This window comes from Phocoena phocoena, chromosome 9 (genome assembly GCF_963924675.1).
Source record: "Phocoena phocoena chromosome 9, mPhoPho1.1, whole genome shotgun sequence".
NCBI classification, from domain to species: domain Eukaryota; kingdom Metazoa; phylum Chordata; class Mammalia; order Artiodactyla; family Phocoenidae; genus Phocoena; species Phocoena phocoena.
This window is the reverse complement of record NC_089227.1, coordinates 32187463-32201512: the sequence shown is the minus strand read 5'-3', so window position 1 is coordinate 32201512 and position 14050 is coordinate 32187463. Positions and strand designations below refer to the sequence as shown.

The 14050-nt window shown below is 40.4% G+C and overlaps 1 protein-coding gene across 1 annotated transcript in view; it reads left to right on the top strand.

Annotated features, from left to right (window-relative positions):
- Positions 1-14050, top strand: part of DNAH11 (dynein axonemal heavy chain 11) — a 315873-nt gene that overhangs the window by 66387 nt on the left and 235436 nt on the right. Inside the window, 6 exon segments of the mRNA XM_065883652.1 lie at positions 379-495; positions 618-704; positions 6746-6904; positions 8033-8116; positions 9624-9782; positions 12691-12813. Of these exon segments, the coding sequence (XP_065739724.1) occupies positions 379-495; positions 618-704; positions 6746-6904; positions 8033-8116; positions 9624-9782; positions 12691-12813 (729 nt within the window).

Below are 14050 nucleotides of genomic sequence, written 5' to 3'. Positions count from 1 at the left end.
CCAAACATGGCTCCACTTCTAGTTGTTAGATCGGCAAAGTCATTTTCAGAGCACTTTACTGTTATTCCCTCAATAGTAAGACAATTTGGAAATTTCTGTTTATTTTGCAAAGGTTTTCATTTATGCTGAGGTAGATCTTATACCAGAGGACAGCTTTGGTTTACGCTTGGAAGATGTGACTCCAAAGGTGCCAGTGGGATTCAGCCTGGCTCTAGGCCTTTTAGTCCCTTTAATCTTTTTGGGAATAAACTCTTTCTCTTAGACAAGAATGAAAGGATGTCATGAGTTAGTGGAAAGAGATTAGAAAATTTTAATCCTGTGGAGTACATTTGTTTTAGGTATTGAAGTAACTTCCCATTTGCACCTTTGTTTTTGTAGGAATTACCTGAAAGATGGAAAACTACCAAAAAGATTGCAGCAACTGTCAGACATGAAATCTCACCTCTCCAAAATGCAGAAGTCACTCTTATAAGGAAAAAATGTATTTTGTTTGATGTAAGCTAGCTAACAAGCTTTGTGGTTTTCTGTTTTTTTGGGTTTTTTTTTAAAGAAGGGTTTTATAAGGCTAATTGAAGCTATTTGAGATTCACTTTCAGTTTTTCTTCTTCCTTGATCAGGAGAAGCAGGCAGAGTTCAGAGAGCGATTCAGACTCTATGCTCCTCTTCGTTTTAATGCAGAAAATCCATATGGAGTACTTGATAAGGTAATTCTGATCTCAATTATCTTGTGTGTTATAATAGCTATTTCAAAAAATAAATTTGGACACTGAGATACTGCTATATTTTGCCTTAGTTTTGCAATTAGTTATGGGTTGAGAATGAACTATTTAAAACCCAGTTACAAACAATTTTCCCCAAGTAAAATATATTGTGATTTAAATGTCTCTCCAGAAATTATATTGTGATTTAAATCATGTCATCATCAAAGTACACATACTAGTGAAACTAACAAATACTATTATTCTTTATTTTATTTTACTTTTTTTTTTTAATTGGAGTAAAATTGGTTTACAGTGTTGTGTTAGTTTCTGCTGTTAGTTTTTTTTTTTTTTTTTTTTATAAATTTTTTTTTTTTTTTGCGGTACGCGGGCCTCTCACTGTTGTGGCCTCTCCCGTTGCGGAGCACAGGCTCCGGACGCACAGGCCCAGCGGCCACGGCTCACGGGCCCAGCCGCTCCGCAGCACGTGGGATCCTCCCGAACCGGGGCACGAACCCGTGTCCCCTGCATCGGCAGGCGGACTCTCAACCACTGCGCCACCAGCGAAGCCCCCTGCTGTTAGTTTTTTATCTAAGTAACAATGAAGTGAATCAGCTATATGTATAACATATATCCCCTCCCTCTTGGACCTCCCTCCCACCCTCCCCCCGTCCCACCTATCTAGGTCATCACAGAGCACTGAGCTGAGCTCCCTGTGCTGTACAGCAGGTTCCCATTAGCTATCTGTTTTACACATGGTAGTGTATTTATGTCAAACCTAATCTCCCAGTTCATCCCACCTTCCCCTTCCCTGCCGTGTCCACATGTCCCTTCTCTACATCTATGTCTCTATTCCTACCCTACAAATAGGTTCATCTGTACCATTTTTCTAGATTCCACATATATGCATTGATATACGATATTTGTTTTTCTCTTGACATATAAACACTTTATACGTCAAGAACTTTATTAAACATATTATTTACATTATTTCTTTCAGTTCTTGCAATATCTCTCTGATACAGCTTCTATTCGCCTTTTTTTAGATAAACAATCATGTATAATTGAGTAACTTGTTGGAGATAACAGTTAGTGACAGAAGCAGTATTAAAATTCTAGCTGTTTACTTTCTTTTTGAGTGAGGAACACTAACCATTATGCTATTTCCCATGTGATACTTTGTTAGTAACTCTTACTCATAGTAAGGAAAGCCCGTAACTTTTTCGTTTCTTTTCTCTGATTTATGTTTACTGCCTCATCCTGTACTTTCTCCTTAGGCCTGATTCCGTGTCCTCTCCCTGACCCCCGACTACACATTGTATCTGCCCCCACGTCCACTCCCCAAGTATGTGTTATGTGGTTTTCTGGAGGTGGCTAGTGTTTCAGGGAGTTTCAAATGAATGCCTGTAACTTATTCTTAATTCTGGATACAAATATTATTGAGTCATTTAATCCTAGATTATAATGAGCTACTTTATTATAATTGACTATAAGAATGACCGTAATCTCCGAAAATGGTGAATAATTCATGAGGATTGAAAAAATGCTTTAAACTTTTATTAGAAAAATAATATCTTTGTTTCTCTAAGAATTCTTAACCTAGCAGCCAAAATGAGAAAGTGACTTTGATGTTTGCATTGGGGGCTGGGAATTTTTCTGAGTTCATCTAGGCTGCCATCCTGATTTGACTTCATGCTGGAGATAGCCTTTCCTCCTTAGACTGCTGTTAAAAACTTGGAACTGACAGTTTTTACTTCTCTTTCCAAATTTTGGATTGAATTTAGTTTTAACTGCTTTCAGCCATTCAGTAGCATGAGGTCTTCTCTTTCACTTGGCTAAAGAAAAGTGGTTAATATATTCACTGAAAAGGGAGTTGGTTAGAGTATGCGAATAGAGTTGGTTTTTAAAAAAGATTATATCTAAACTGCAGGTGGTCTGAACAGATTGTGGATATGGAGACATTTTTACTTGACTAACCAATGTGCTGTGTGTAAACATTTACTGCAGTTATCATTTATTGACTCCTACCATTTGCATGCTATACTATAACACCATATAGTTACATATTTAAAAGGCAGATATTTATCATACCTACAAAATGTGTTGAGGATGTTTTGAATATAGTAGGACTAGGTTACCTTTATCTTGAAGTCATTTTCTTGTGTGTTTGTTCAGCAAGCATATCTAGTGTTTATCTAACTAGATTCAACCAAAGTCATGTATATGTTTGTTCTGGGCTGGTATGGTAGGTCCTAGCACTCAAGGCACCTCACTCCAAAAGATGGAAACCATTGACCCTCCAGGAACAGGGGAGTGGTGTAGTAAATCTCTCCTTTTATAACTGATACCTTGGTAATTTATGTTATGTGCTATTGTTTCTTCATAGCCAAAGATACAGTGAACAGTTGAATTAAAATAACTGGATCTATGGGCTTCCCTGGTGGCGCAGTGGTTGAGAGTCTGCCTGCCGATGCAGGGGACACGGGTTCGTGCCCCGGTCCGGGAGGATCCCACATGCCGCGGAGCGGCTGCGCCCGTGAGCCATGGCCGCTGAGCCTGCACGTCTGGAGCCTGTGCTCGGCAACGGGAGAGGCCACAACAGTGAGAGGCCCACGTACCGCAAAAAAAAAAAAAAAAAAAAAAAAATAACTGGATCTATATTTCTAGGAATAATTGAATTAGTATAACTAATAGGAAAAATAATTTAAAATAAATAAAAGGGCTGTTGGCTCTGGGGAGCATGGTTGACTAGACATTTTGAAAATCCATCTTGTAAAACAGATGCTGAAACATGTTCACAAATATGTAACTTTAAATCTATTGCTGATCTCCCAAGAAAGCAAGAGGCAGGGAAATAGAGTAGCTGAAACCAGGATGGAAAGCAGCGGGAAACATAAAAGCCTGTGCTGCTGTAGGGGCAAATCAAAGTACCAGAACTCTAGAACTTTGTGATTAACCCTTTCAGGGCAAACTAGGAGATGCTTTTAAGAGGTTACACCCTTAGTGAATGGGTGGGCTGGGAAAAATCTGCGGCCTGCACAGGGAGCCTATGAGATGACCCATCAGACCTTGCTCTGAATAGGGTGAAAAAAATAGAAAAGGATCCTCTGGGAATTGGTAAACATAAGTCTGTTCTCCCAAGGGTTATGGTGTAATTTTATACTACCCCTATGGTTAAGGAATTTCCAGGCCAGGAAACTGATATGGTTACAAGCAGCTCTTCTTAGCACCTAGTAGAAGCAAATCCAAATCTTCTCTGGGTAGAAGAGAATAAGGTGCTCTTATTCTAATCTCCTCAGGGGTCCAACAGATTAAGTTCAGTTAAGTTTGAGTTTACAATAAAACAAACACACCATCATGCATAAGGGCCAACAGAAAGAGCAAACCACAGATACAGATCCATATGAAATGTCAGATATTAGAAGACATTTATTGGGACTTCCCTGGTGGTCCAGTGGTTAGGACGCCGTGCTTCCACTGCACAGGGCATGGGGTTTGATCCCTGGTCAGGGAACTAAGATCCTTCATGTGGCACAGCCAAAAAAAAAAAAAAGAAGAAGACATGTATTCAGGAAATAAAAGTTAACATTGAAAAAAATGAGCAAGTTCTCAGTTTTGAGACTATCAAAAATGATCAACTGAGTTTGAAAAAGGGTCAGAAACTTATGGAAATGAAAAAAAGATACAACTCAGCAGGGGTTAAAGAACTAATTGAAAAAAGGATTAGTGAAATGCAAATGACATTGGAAGATCTCACTTAGAAGGCAGCACATAGGTGAAAGGAGATGCAAAATACAAAAGAGATTAAGAGACACAGAGTAAGAAGTTAGAATGATGTCTAACTGTTTTACTCAGACTTCCTGGAAGAGAGAATACACAGAATATTAGACAAGCAATAGAGATGTAGTAGCTGAGATTTTTCTAGAACTGGTCAAAGCATGAATCAATAGATTGAGGAAATTCACTGACCGCCAACCAGGATAAATACAAAGTCAACATCTAGACACATCACAATGAACTACAGAATACCAAAGGCAAAGAGAAGACCTTTAAAGCAACCAGATAGAAAAGAAAGATTACCTGTTAGAAATGATGACTGGGCTAAGAGCATACTTGTCATCAGCAACAATGGAAGCCAAAAGGTAGTGGATGATTTTTTCCCAATTCTCCTGTGTAAAATTATATTTCATTAACAAGAGTACATTTTCAGATAAACAAAAATAGTGTATTAACCACCAATAAATCATCACTGAAATAAGTTCCAGTGTGTATATTATAAGAAAAGAGAGGACAAACAAAGCCAAATTTGATTCTCAATATAATTAGAAAAGGCTAGTTATACTGACAAATCTCTGTTGGAAAATCAACGATCTTAGGAGTAAATAGGGAATGATAGTACAGAAAGAGCAGAAATTCAAAAGATCATAGAATACAATCAATAAGAAATTTAAAATTTAAGCAAAATGGATATATTTCTAGAAAAATATAATTCACTAAAACTATCTCAAGAAGTAACGCAGGGACTTCCCTGGTGGCTCAGTGGTTAAGAATCTGCCTGCCAATGAAGGGGACACGGGTTCGAGCCCTGGTCCGGGAAGATCTCACATGCCACACAGTGACTAACCCCATGCACCACAAGTACGGAGCCTGCACTCTAGAGCCCGCAAGCCACAGCTACTGAGCCTGCACGCCTAGAGCTGGTGCTCCACAACAAGAGAAGCCACCACAATGAGAAGCCCGCACACCTCAACGAGAAGTAGCCCCTGCTCACCGCAACTAGAGAAAGCCTGCACACAGCAACGAAGACCCAATGCAGCCAAAAATAAACTAATTAGTTTTAAAAAAAGACCACAGCTGAATAGTCCTATAACTATGAAAAATTAACCAGTAGGAAAATGAAAAGATAAACCATTAATTTAAAACAGAAAGAACAGCAGGCCCTGATAGCATTACAGGTTAATTCCAAGAAGCTTTCAAGAAACAGATATCATTCATATGATTCCAGAGACTGGAAGAAGAATGAACACTCAAAATTACTCTATGAAGCATGTCTTATTTTTGTGAAAGGACAGTATAAGAAAGGAAAAATGATAAGCCATTCTTTTTTTCTTTTTATAAATTTATTTATTTATTTTTGGTTGCACTGGGTCTTCATTGCTGCACGCAGGCTTTGTCTCTAGTTGCTGCGAGCGGGGGCTGCGCTTTTTTGCTGTGCACTGGCTTCTCATTTCAGTGGCTTCTCTTGTTGTGGAGCATGGGCTCCAGGCACGTGGGCTCAGTAGTTGTGGCTCGTGGGCTCTGGAGAGCAGGCTCAGTAGTTGTGGCGCATGGGCTTAGTCGTTCCGCGGCATGTGGGATCTTCCCGCACCAGCGATCGAACCCATGTTCCCTGCATTGGCAGGTGGATTCTCAACCACTGCACCACCAGGGAAGTCCTGATAAGCCACTCTTTTTGGTACACATAGATGCAAACTAACTAAGCAAAAAGTAATCAAATAATCCAATTTATAAATAGTTTGGGTTCATTCCGGGGAAATGTTTAACATTAGGAAATGAATATAATTTGTCATATTAACAGATTAAGAGAAAAGTCTGTGTATTGATAATCTCTAGGGTATGTTTTAAATCTGAAAGTTCTTTTTTTTAAAGAAGTGATTTATTCTTAAGTGGAAGTTTCTAGAACCTTGTCTTTTGCTCCCCAGCAAAGTTGTCCCCAGCTGTATGATGAAAATCAAGAGGAAAATTTGTATTCATAGCAATCTGATACCAGAGCAGATTTTGCTGAAATAATGTATAGGGAGGGTATTGATAACATTACTGTGTTTACTGATAGTCTACTCTAACTTTTCTGAGTAGTTGTGAGTTTGCTCCTCTAAAGCCCCCATGTTACCAATAATTCCACTTCAGATTTCTTTCTATTTTCTTTTAAAAATCGAAGTTGTACAAGTTGATATAACCAGAGCTACACAACGCTGTGGCTCTTCTTCTCTGGCAGGTCGTTGGATATTAAGTGTGTTTGTGTGCGTGTGTATGTGTTTTCTCCTTAGGCACATCAAGAGCTTGAGGCGTTAGAAGAAGAACTGTTGCAGATGCAAGAATCTACTCATCTTTTTGAAGTGGCTCTTCCAGAGTACAAACAAATGAAGCAGTGTCGCAGAGAGATAACATTGCTCAAGGGGCTCTGGGATGTCATTATTTATGTTAAGGTAAGACACTGCTTTTTGAAAGCATGCTTTTTTTCTTTTAGTATTTCTTTTGTATAAGTATGCGATTTTTAGTGTCTCTGTCATTCTATTTCGGTTTTATAATGTCTTAAAATATGTGGGTATTAGACTTTTTCCCCAGAATTAGAGTTCAGATATCTCTGAATTATCAGTGCTTTTTGTTTGCCATTCTGAATGAAACTTGGTATTATGAGTTGACTGCTTCAAATCCTTCTTGAGAGTTATGTAGGATATAGACAAAAATTAATATGTACCACACACATGTGGTCACTTGTGCATACAAACTGATGTGTACACCCATGGTTATACTTCCGTACGTGTGCATATATAAACAGGCCTAACTAAAAATAAAGTTACTTTGTCTGTGTTAATTAAGTTGCAAACTTAAGTGCAAAAATAAGTTCTAGGGGCTTCCCTGGTGGCGCAGTGGTTGAGAGTCCACCTGCTGATGCAGGGGACAGGGGTTCGTGGCCCGGTCCGGGAAGATCCCACATGCCGCGGAGCGGCTGGGCCCGTGAGCCATGGCCTCTGGGCCTGCGCGTCCGGAGCCTGTGCTCTGCAACGGGATCAACAGTGAGAGGCCTGCGTACCGCAAAAAAAAATAATAATAAGTTCTAGGAACTAGGTGTATTGCAATATGTGTTATACATTATTTTCTTTGAAGTTAGTTGAAAGCCAGTAAAGAAATATATTAACAAGGCATAGAATATGGTCAAGAAGCTCATGAGAGTTTTGTCTATAATGGATGAAGGTTTTCTTATGAAAGCTTATCTTATATGTAGAATTATAAAAATATGGTATTTAATGGTAACATTATTTATCAATTCATTCAGAGTATTCAGGATTAAATGATAATGATGGTATGTGTATGGAATTTGTCATTGCTTCTAGAAATTATCATATCACAATGTTTTCGCCTTAGGTTTGACGTGTTCTGACAACGTTTTTGTTTTTGTGCTGGAGAAGTTTTGACAGGTGCAGTTAATGCTTAAATAATTGACTTTCCCCTGGATGATGGAGTCGCTGTGTATCATCAGTTCAGATATTTTGCCGCGGAGACTTGCTTTCACCAAATGTTGTTGACACTTTTATCTGCTTGTGCGTTTTCAGAGAAGCATTGATAATTGGACTAAAACCCAGTGGAGACAGATTAATGTGGAACAGATGGACGTGGAACTCAGAAGGTTTGCCAAGGCAAGTTCCATAACTGTCTGTGACGACGATTTATCTTCCTCAGCACCACCTTCTTCCATCTTCCCTAACCTAGCGTCTGCTGTGCTGTACCGCATGTCCTTATTTACTTCAAACAGGATGATTTGAGACAGGATTTTGTTTTTCACTCTCAGCCAGTTGCACTTGTAATCAAGCCTACCTTTCTGTGAATGAGTGGATAAAAGCTATTAGGGCTAACGAATTGATGAGCAGTGGCTATCATCAGGCGCTCCCTATGGCTGTCTAGAATGGAGGCTGGGAGGTGAAGCGCAGGGCTGAGGGGTTAGGCTTACGAAAGCTGTCGAATTCTTTCTCTAGCAGCTGTAAGCATACTGTATCTTCAAAGGTACCTTTCGGTTGTGGACTTTGGGGCAGCTAGTTGGGGTAACTTGTGGATGTGTATGGAATACTGTGATCTTTGTTCTTATTGCTGCCCACTCCAACATCGCAAGGGGGCTCAATGTAACAGAACTGAGCTTTTTTGAATTTCGTGCTTTGATAGCTAGTCCCCACGGCCCTGTGCCCTCTGAAGAGAGTAAAGCCTCTTTGGATAAAGCCAAATGCGTAGCCACGAAAAGCAGTTCAGAAGTAGCAAGGCCTTTTGCTTTCTTCTTGCCCCAGAACATCCTCACCCCGACTCAGTCCTGTGCTCCACTCCAGCCAACTCTTCCCATTTTTTTCTTCCCTTTTTATCCTGGTCCCAAGAACCCTAACTAGAATAGCCCATCATTCTTTTGCATGCCCTGGGGTCACTGTGCCTCTTTTCTGTACTCACTCCCTGTCCGTCTCCTTGCCCAGTGGACTGTCTCACTTTAGAGTGACAGTTTGACCCCCACTCTCAGCTGAAGATGTTTTTGCCTTTTTCTTTTCTTTCTTTTTTCTTTTTTTTAAAAAGAAGTAGCACTGTCCTTTTGTGCTGTGCTGGGATTGTTGTTTTATTAGGGGTTTTCTCATTCACAATTGTTAATGTTGTTCCGTGAGCCAAGAAGACAGGCAAGTCAAAGGCCCTATTTGACACGTCTTAAAATCATGACAATTTAGTTCCAAGGAACAAACACTCAAAGGTAATCAGCATTTCAGGGCTACCATTTAATCAAGCCAGGTCTTCCGAGGAAGGTGTTAGTAATCCAGGTAACAATCTCAGTTTCCTGCTTATTTATGTTTCTAGAGGAAGCACTCTTCATTGCACATGTCCCGTAAACTCTATTAATTCTCTACATTTAATGACCCTTGGGTTTCTTCATGGGACATCAAGTTAGAGCCTGTGAATAAGAAACCAATGTATCCAAGTGGCTTGTACACAGTGGACTCGTAATATATGAGTGAGTGGATCCTTTTCTGTTTCTCTAGTTTTAGTCTTTAACCTGGGGACTTAAATGTTTTTACTTTCTTCCTATCCAGGGAAATGTAAATTTATTCTTTCAAAGGAGGAAAATGATAAAACATATTATTATTTTGGGGGACCTAGTTTTTTGTCTCTTTTCTCTAGGAAATTTGGTCTCTCGATAAGGAAGTCCACGTGTGGGACGCTTACTCAGGCCTGGAAGGCACAGTGAAGGACACGATGACCTCCCTGAGGGCCATTGCGGAGTTACAGAGCCCTGCCCTCAGAGACAGGCATTGGCACCAGCTGATGAAGGCCACTGGGGTCAGTTTCCTGAGTCTCACTAATTGAATATTTTTGTGACTGAAGTGTGATTCCTTGGTTTACATCATTCAACTGGGCTGAAGTGGGATTTGGGAAAAGGTTTCTGGTCAGATGCAAGAAGGTCCAGCTCTTTCAGATGTGACCAAGGACTAGACCTGCAGATATTCTAGTTTTAGCCCCTGCTATGGACTAAATGTGTTTCCCCCTCCAATGCCCCCAATTCATACGTTGAAGGCTGAATTCCTAATATGGTGGTGTTTGGAGATGGGACCTTTGGGAGATAGTTTGGTCATGAGGGTAGAATTCTCATGTATGGGGTCAGTGCCCTTGTAAGGGGATGAAGACCCCAGAGCTTTCTACTGTCTACCATATGAAGATAAAACAAGAAGACAGACATCTGTTAACCAAGAACAGAGCCTTCACCGACAACCCAACCAGGCTGGCACCCTGATCTTGGACTTGCAGCCTCTAGAACTGTGAGAAATAAATGTTTGTTGTTTAAGCCTCCCAGTCCATGGTGTTCTGTTAGAGCAGACAGAAGTGACTAAGATACCCCCTGCCCCCGCCAACCTTTTATCTCTTACTGGCCTATATGACCTGAAATAAGACACTTAACTATTCTGTTTTGAGTTTTTTATTTATAAAGTGAGAGTGATGCTATCTACTCTCATAATCAGAGGGATCTTGTAAGGATCAAGTAAAATAATGTGAAGGCATTTTATAGAGCATGACATGGCTGCAAAGAATCTTATATTTTGTGGAGAGGATCAGAGAGTATTAGAAGTGAATTTAGGGGGAGAGAGAATTCAGAAATAGTGATTTTTTTTTTCACCCCACAATTCATTTAATAATGGCATCCTTCTTTGATGGTCTTTTGATGGTTTTTTTTCGAATTTGTTTTTAGAGATCCATTTTTTTGATTTTTTTTTCTGATGTAGACCATTTTTAAAGTCTTTATTGAATTTGTTAAAGTATTGCTTCTGTTTTATGTTTTGATTTTTTGGCTGCAAGGCATTTGGGATCTTAGCTCCCCGACAAGGCATCGAACCTGCACCCCTGCATTGGAAGGTGAAGTCTTAACCACTGGACCACCAGAGAAGTCCCAAATGGTTTTTTATTTTATTGCAAAATATAGAATTATTTCTCATGTGTCTGTACCATTTGAGGTTATATTTTCTTGCCTTTCTACATCTATTTAGGAGCAAATATACCAAGCTTACACTTTATTTTTCGGGGAAGGTGACCTTCATGAGTTTAAAATGCATAAAATGCAGCCTGATGTGTGTGTTTTCTGCTAGGCACACATCACGAAGAAGGGCTTTCATGATTTGAAGACAAAGTTTGCAGGGTGGGGAAACTGAGGAAAGGGGCAGCCTGGTGAAGTGGGGGTGGCCTAAGCTTTATTGGTCCAACTCTAACACCTAGTATCTCTTAGATCTTGGGCCAGTTACTTGCTCTTTGTACCTCAGTTGCCCCTTCTATGAAATACAAGTAATGCTATAATGCTGCCATTAAGACTTGGTGAGATGAGATTATATGTAGACCCTAGCACATAGCAAATCCTCAATAAATGGTCCCTGAAGTTTTTATTATAATACTTTCCATAGAGTCTTTTAGGCATTGCATATTTAGGCTTTATAGTTGATTAATTTATTCTTTCAGAAAATCTTTATTGAGTCTCCCAACATGGAAGGTATACTGTGTGTCCCACTCCCCGCCCCCTTCTCACGTTAGCCCCAGTGAGCTTTCTTCTCACCACAGTGTCTTGCCTGTGGCATGCCCTTCTGCGAGCTAGGAAAAGGTAGTTTCCTGGCAATTTAGAAAAAGGCATCTTCCTCCAGGCTGATCTGGGGCATCAGAGCAGTGACTAGATCCAACCTCCAGTTGTCACCTGGGCAGAGGGTCCATATTCACTGCACAAACTATGCAGCTAATCAGGGGGGCCTTGTTATGCATCCCTGCTCACTCCTTCTCTAAGACAGACCTGACTCCCATCAGCTCTGGAGTGAGGTCAAAAGTGATGCAGAGATAGGGTGACCAACTCATCTGGTTTGCTCAGGACTTCCCAGGTTTTAGCCCAGGAAACCGCCCAGTCCTGGGCAAACAGGGAGGTTTAGTCATCCTGTTCAGAGCCGTGCATGGTGATGAGCAACATTACTGATTGAGGAGAGCCAGAGAGGACTGCACCTTCCGAGAAGCAGGGACTGGATATTCTTAGCAGGGGCAGGAAAGGAAATGGCTTCCTTGCGACTGTGTGGTGGGGTCAGCTGTTCATTTGTGAGGGACATGGGTGAGTCTGGGCACTTAGGAAGAGCTGAGAGCTTCTTAACAAATATGGAGGGGGGGAAAGTGGGGAGTCAATAAGATGATGAGGAAACGTGAGTGACTTTTTCACATGGTAAATATCAATAATGACAGTATAAGAATAATTATTTTTTGCCAAGGAACTAAGATTAAGTCAATGATGAAACTAGGTTAAAGCACGGAAGCAACTGGGAATTATGTTCAGTGAATAGAGTACCTAAGGAAGAGAAGACAAATGAGCTATTACCTGATTCCTGGGATTTCAACCAAATTATAATAAATGAACAATGTGATTCTCTTTAAAAATGGGTTTTGTGGGCAAAGGAGGTAAGAAATGAGCTGACAAGGGAAGGTTATGAAACTAAACAAAGTACTGTAGTATGAACGTGGCCTAAACCTCAGCCCTCACTTCGATGGGTGATGCCTCTGTAACTGTGAGTAAAAAAGCAACGTCTTTGGTTGTCTGCACATTTCAGAACTCGAAATGTACTCAGCAGGTGACTTGAGTATATTTAGCTGTGTTTCATTCCTCTGGCCATTAGGTAGAAGGAACCATTAATATATGTGGAATATAAATTCTGCCTTTTTTTTTGTTCCTAATCAGGTCAAGTTTTCTATAAACGAAGCCACAACTTTGGCAGATTTGTTAGCCTTGCAGTTACACCAAATGGAAGAGGATGTCCGAAGCATCGTGGACAAAGCAGTGAAAGAGCTGGGGACTGAGAAGGTGTTGTCCTTGGGCTGTTTCTTTTCACCCTGAGCTAATTCTGTGCACTGGCACGTAAGCAGACTCAGGGAGAAGTCCTCCTGCCATAGTTGTGTGGAGACATGTTTCCCTGGGCAGGAAACAGCTTCCTTCTAGGCCACAGTAAATTTGTAAAACGAGAGAGTTGACCCAGTTGATGATGACGATTATAGCAGAAAACATTTATATATCGTTAACTTGGTAGCAAACACTGCTCTCAGTGCTTTATATTAATTCATTTAATTCTCTGAGGATTATCTCTATTGTACAGATGAGGAAACTGAGGCATAGAGAAGTAATTAACTTACCCAGATTCAACAAGGGACCTGGGATTCAGATTCTGGCACTCAGAGCACTACCCAAAAAGTAAATAATATCCATCAGACCTTTTTTTTTTTTAACATCTTTATTGGAGTATAATTGCTTTACAATGGTGCGTTACTTTCTGCTTTATAACAAAGTGAATCAGTTATACATACACATATGTTCCCATATCTCTTCCCTCTTGCGTCTCCCTCGCTCCCACTCTCCCTATCCCACCCATCTAGGTGGTCACAAAGCACCAAGCTGATGTCCCTGTGCTATGCGGCTGCTTCCCACTAGCTATCTATTTTACGTTTGGTAGTGTATATATGTCCATGACACTCTCTCACTTTGTCACAGCTTACCCTTCGCCCTCCCCATATCCTCAAGTCCATTCTCTAGTAGGTCTGTGTCTTTATTCCTGTCTTACCCCTAGGTTCTTCATGACATTTTTTTCTCTTACATTCCATATATATGTGTTAGCATACGGTATTTGTCTTTCTCCTTCTGACTTACTTCACTCTGTATGACAGACTCTAGGTCCATCCACCTCACTACAAATAACTCAATTTCGTTTCTTTTTATGGCTGAGTAGTATTCCATTGTATATATGTGCCGCATCTTCTTTATCCATCCATCTGTTGATGGACACGTAGGTTGTTTCCATCTCCTGGCTATTGTAAATAGAGCTGCAATGAACATTGTGGTACATGACTCTTTCTGAATTATGGTTTTCTCAGGGTATATGCACAGCAGTAGGATTGCTGGGTCATATGGTAGTTCTATTTGTAGTTTTTTAAGGAACCTCCATACTGTTCTCCATAGTGGCTGTATAAGTTTACATTCCCACCAACGGTGCAGGAGGGTTCCCTTTTTTCCACACCCTCTCCAGCATTTATTGTTTGTAGATTTTTGA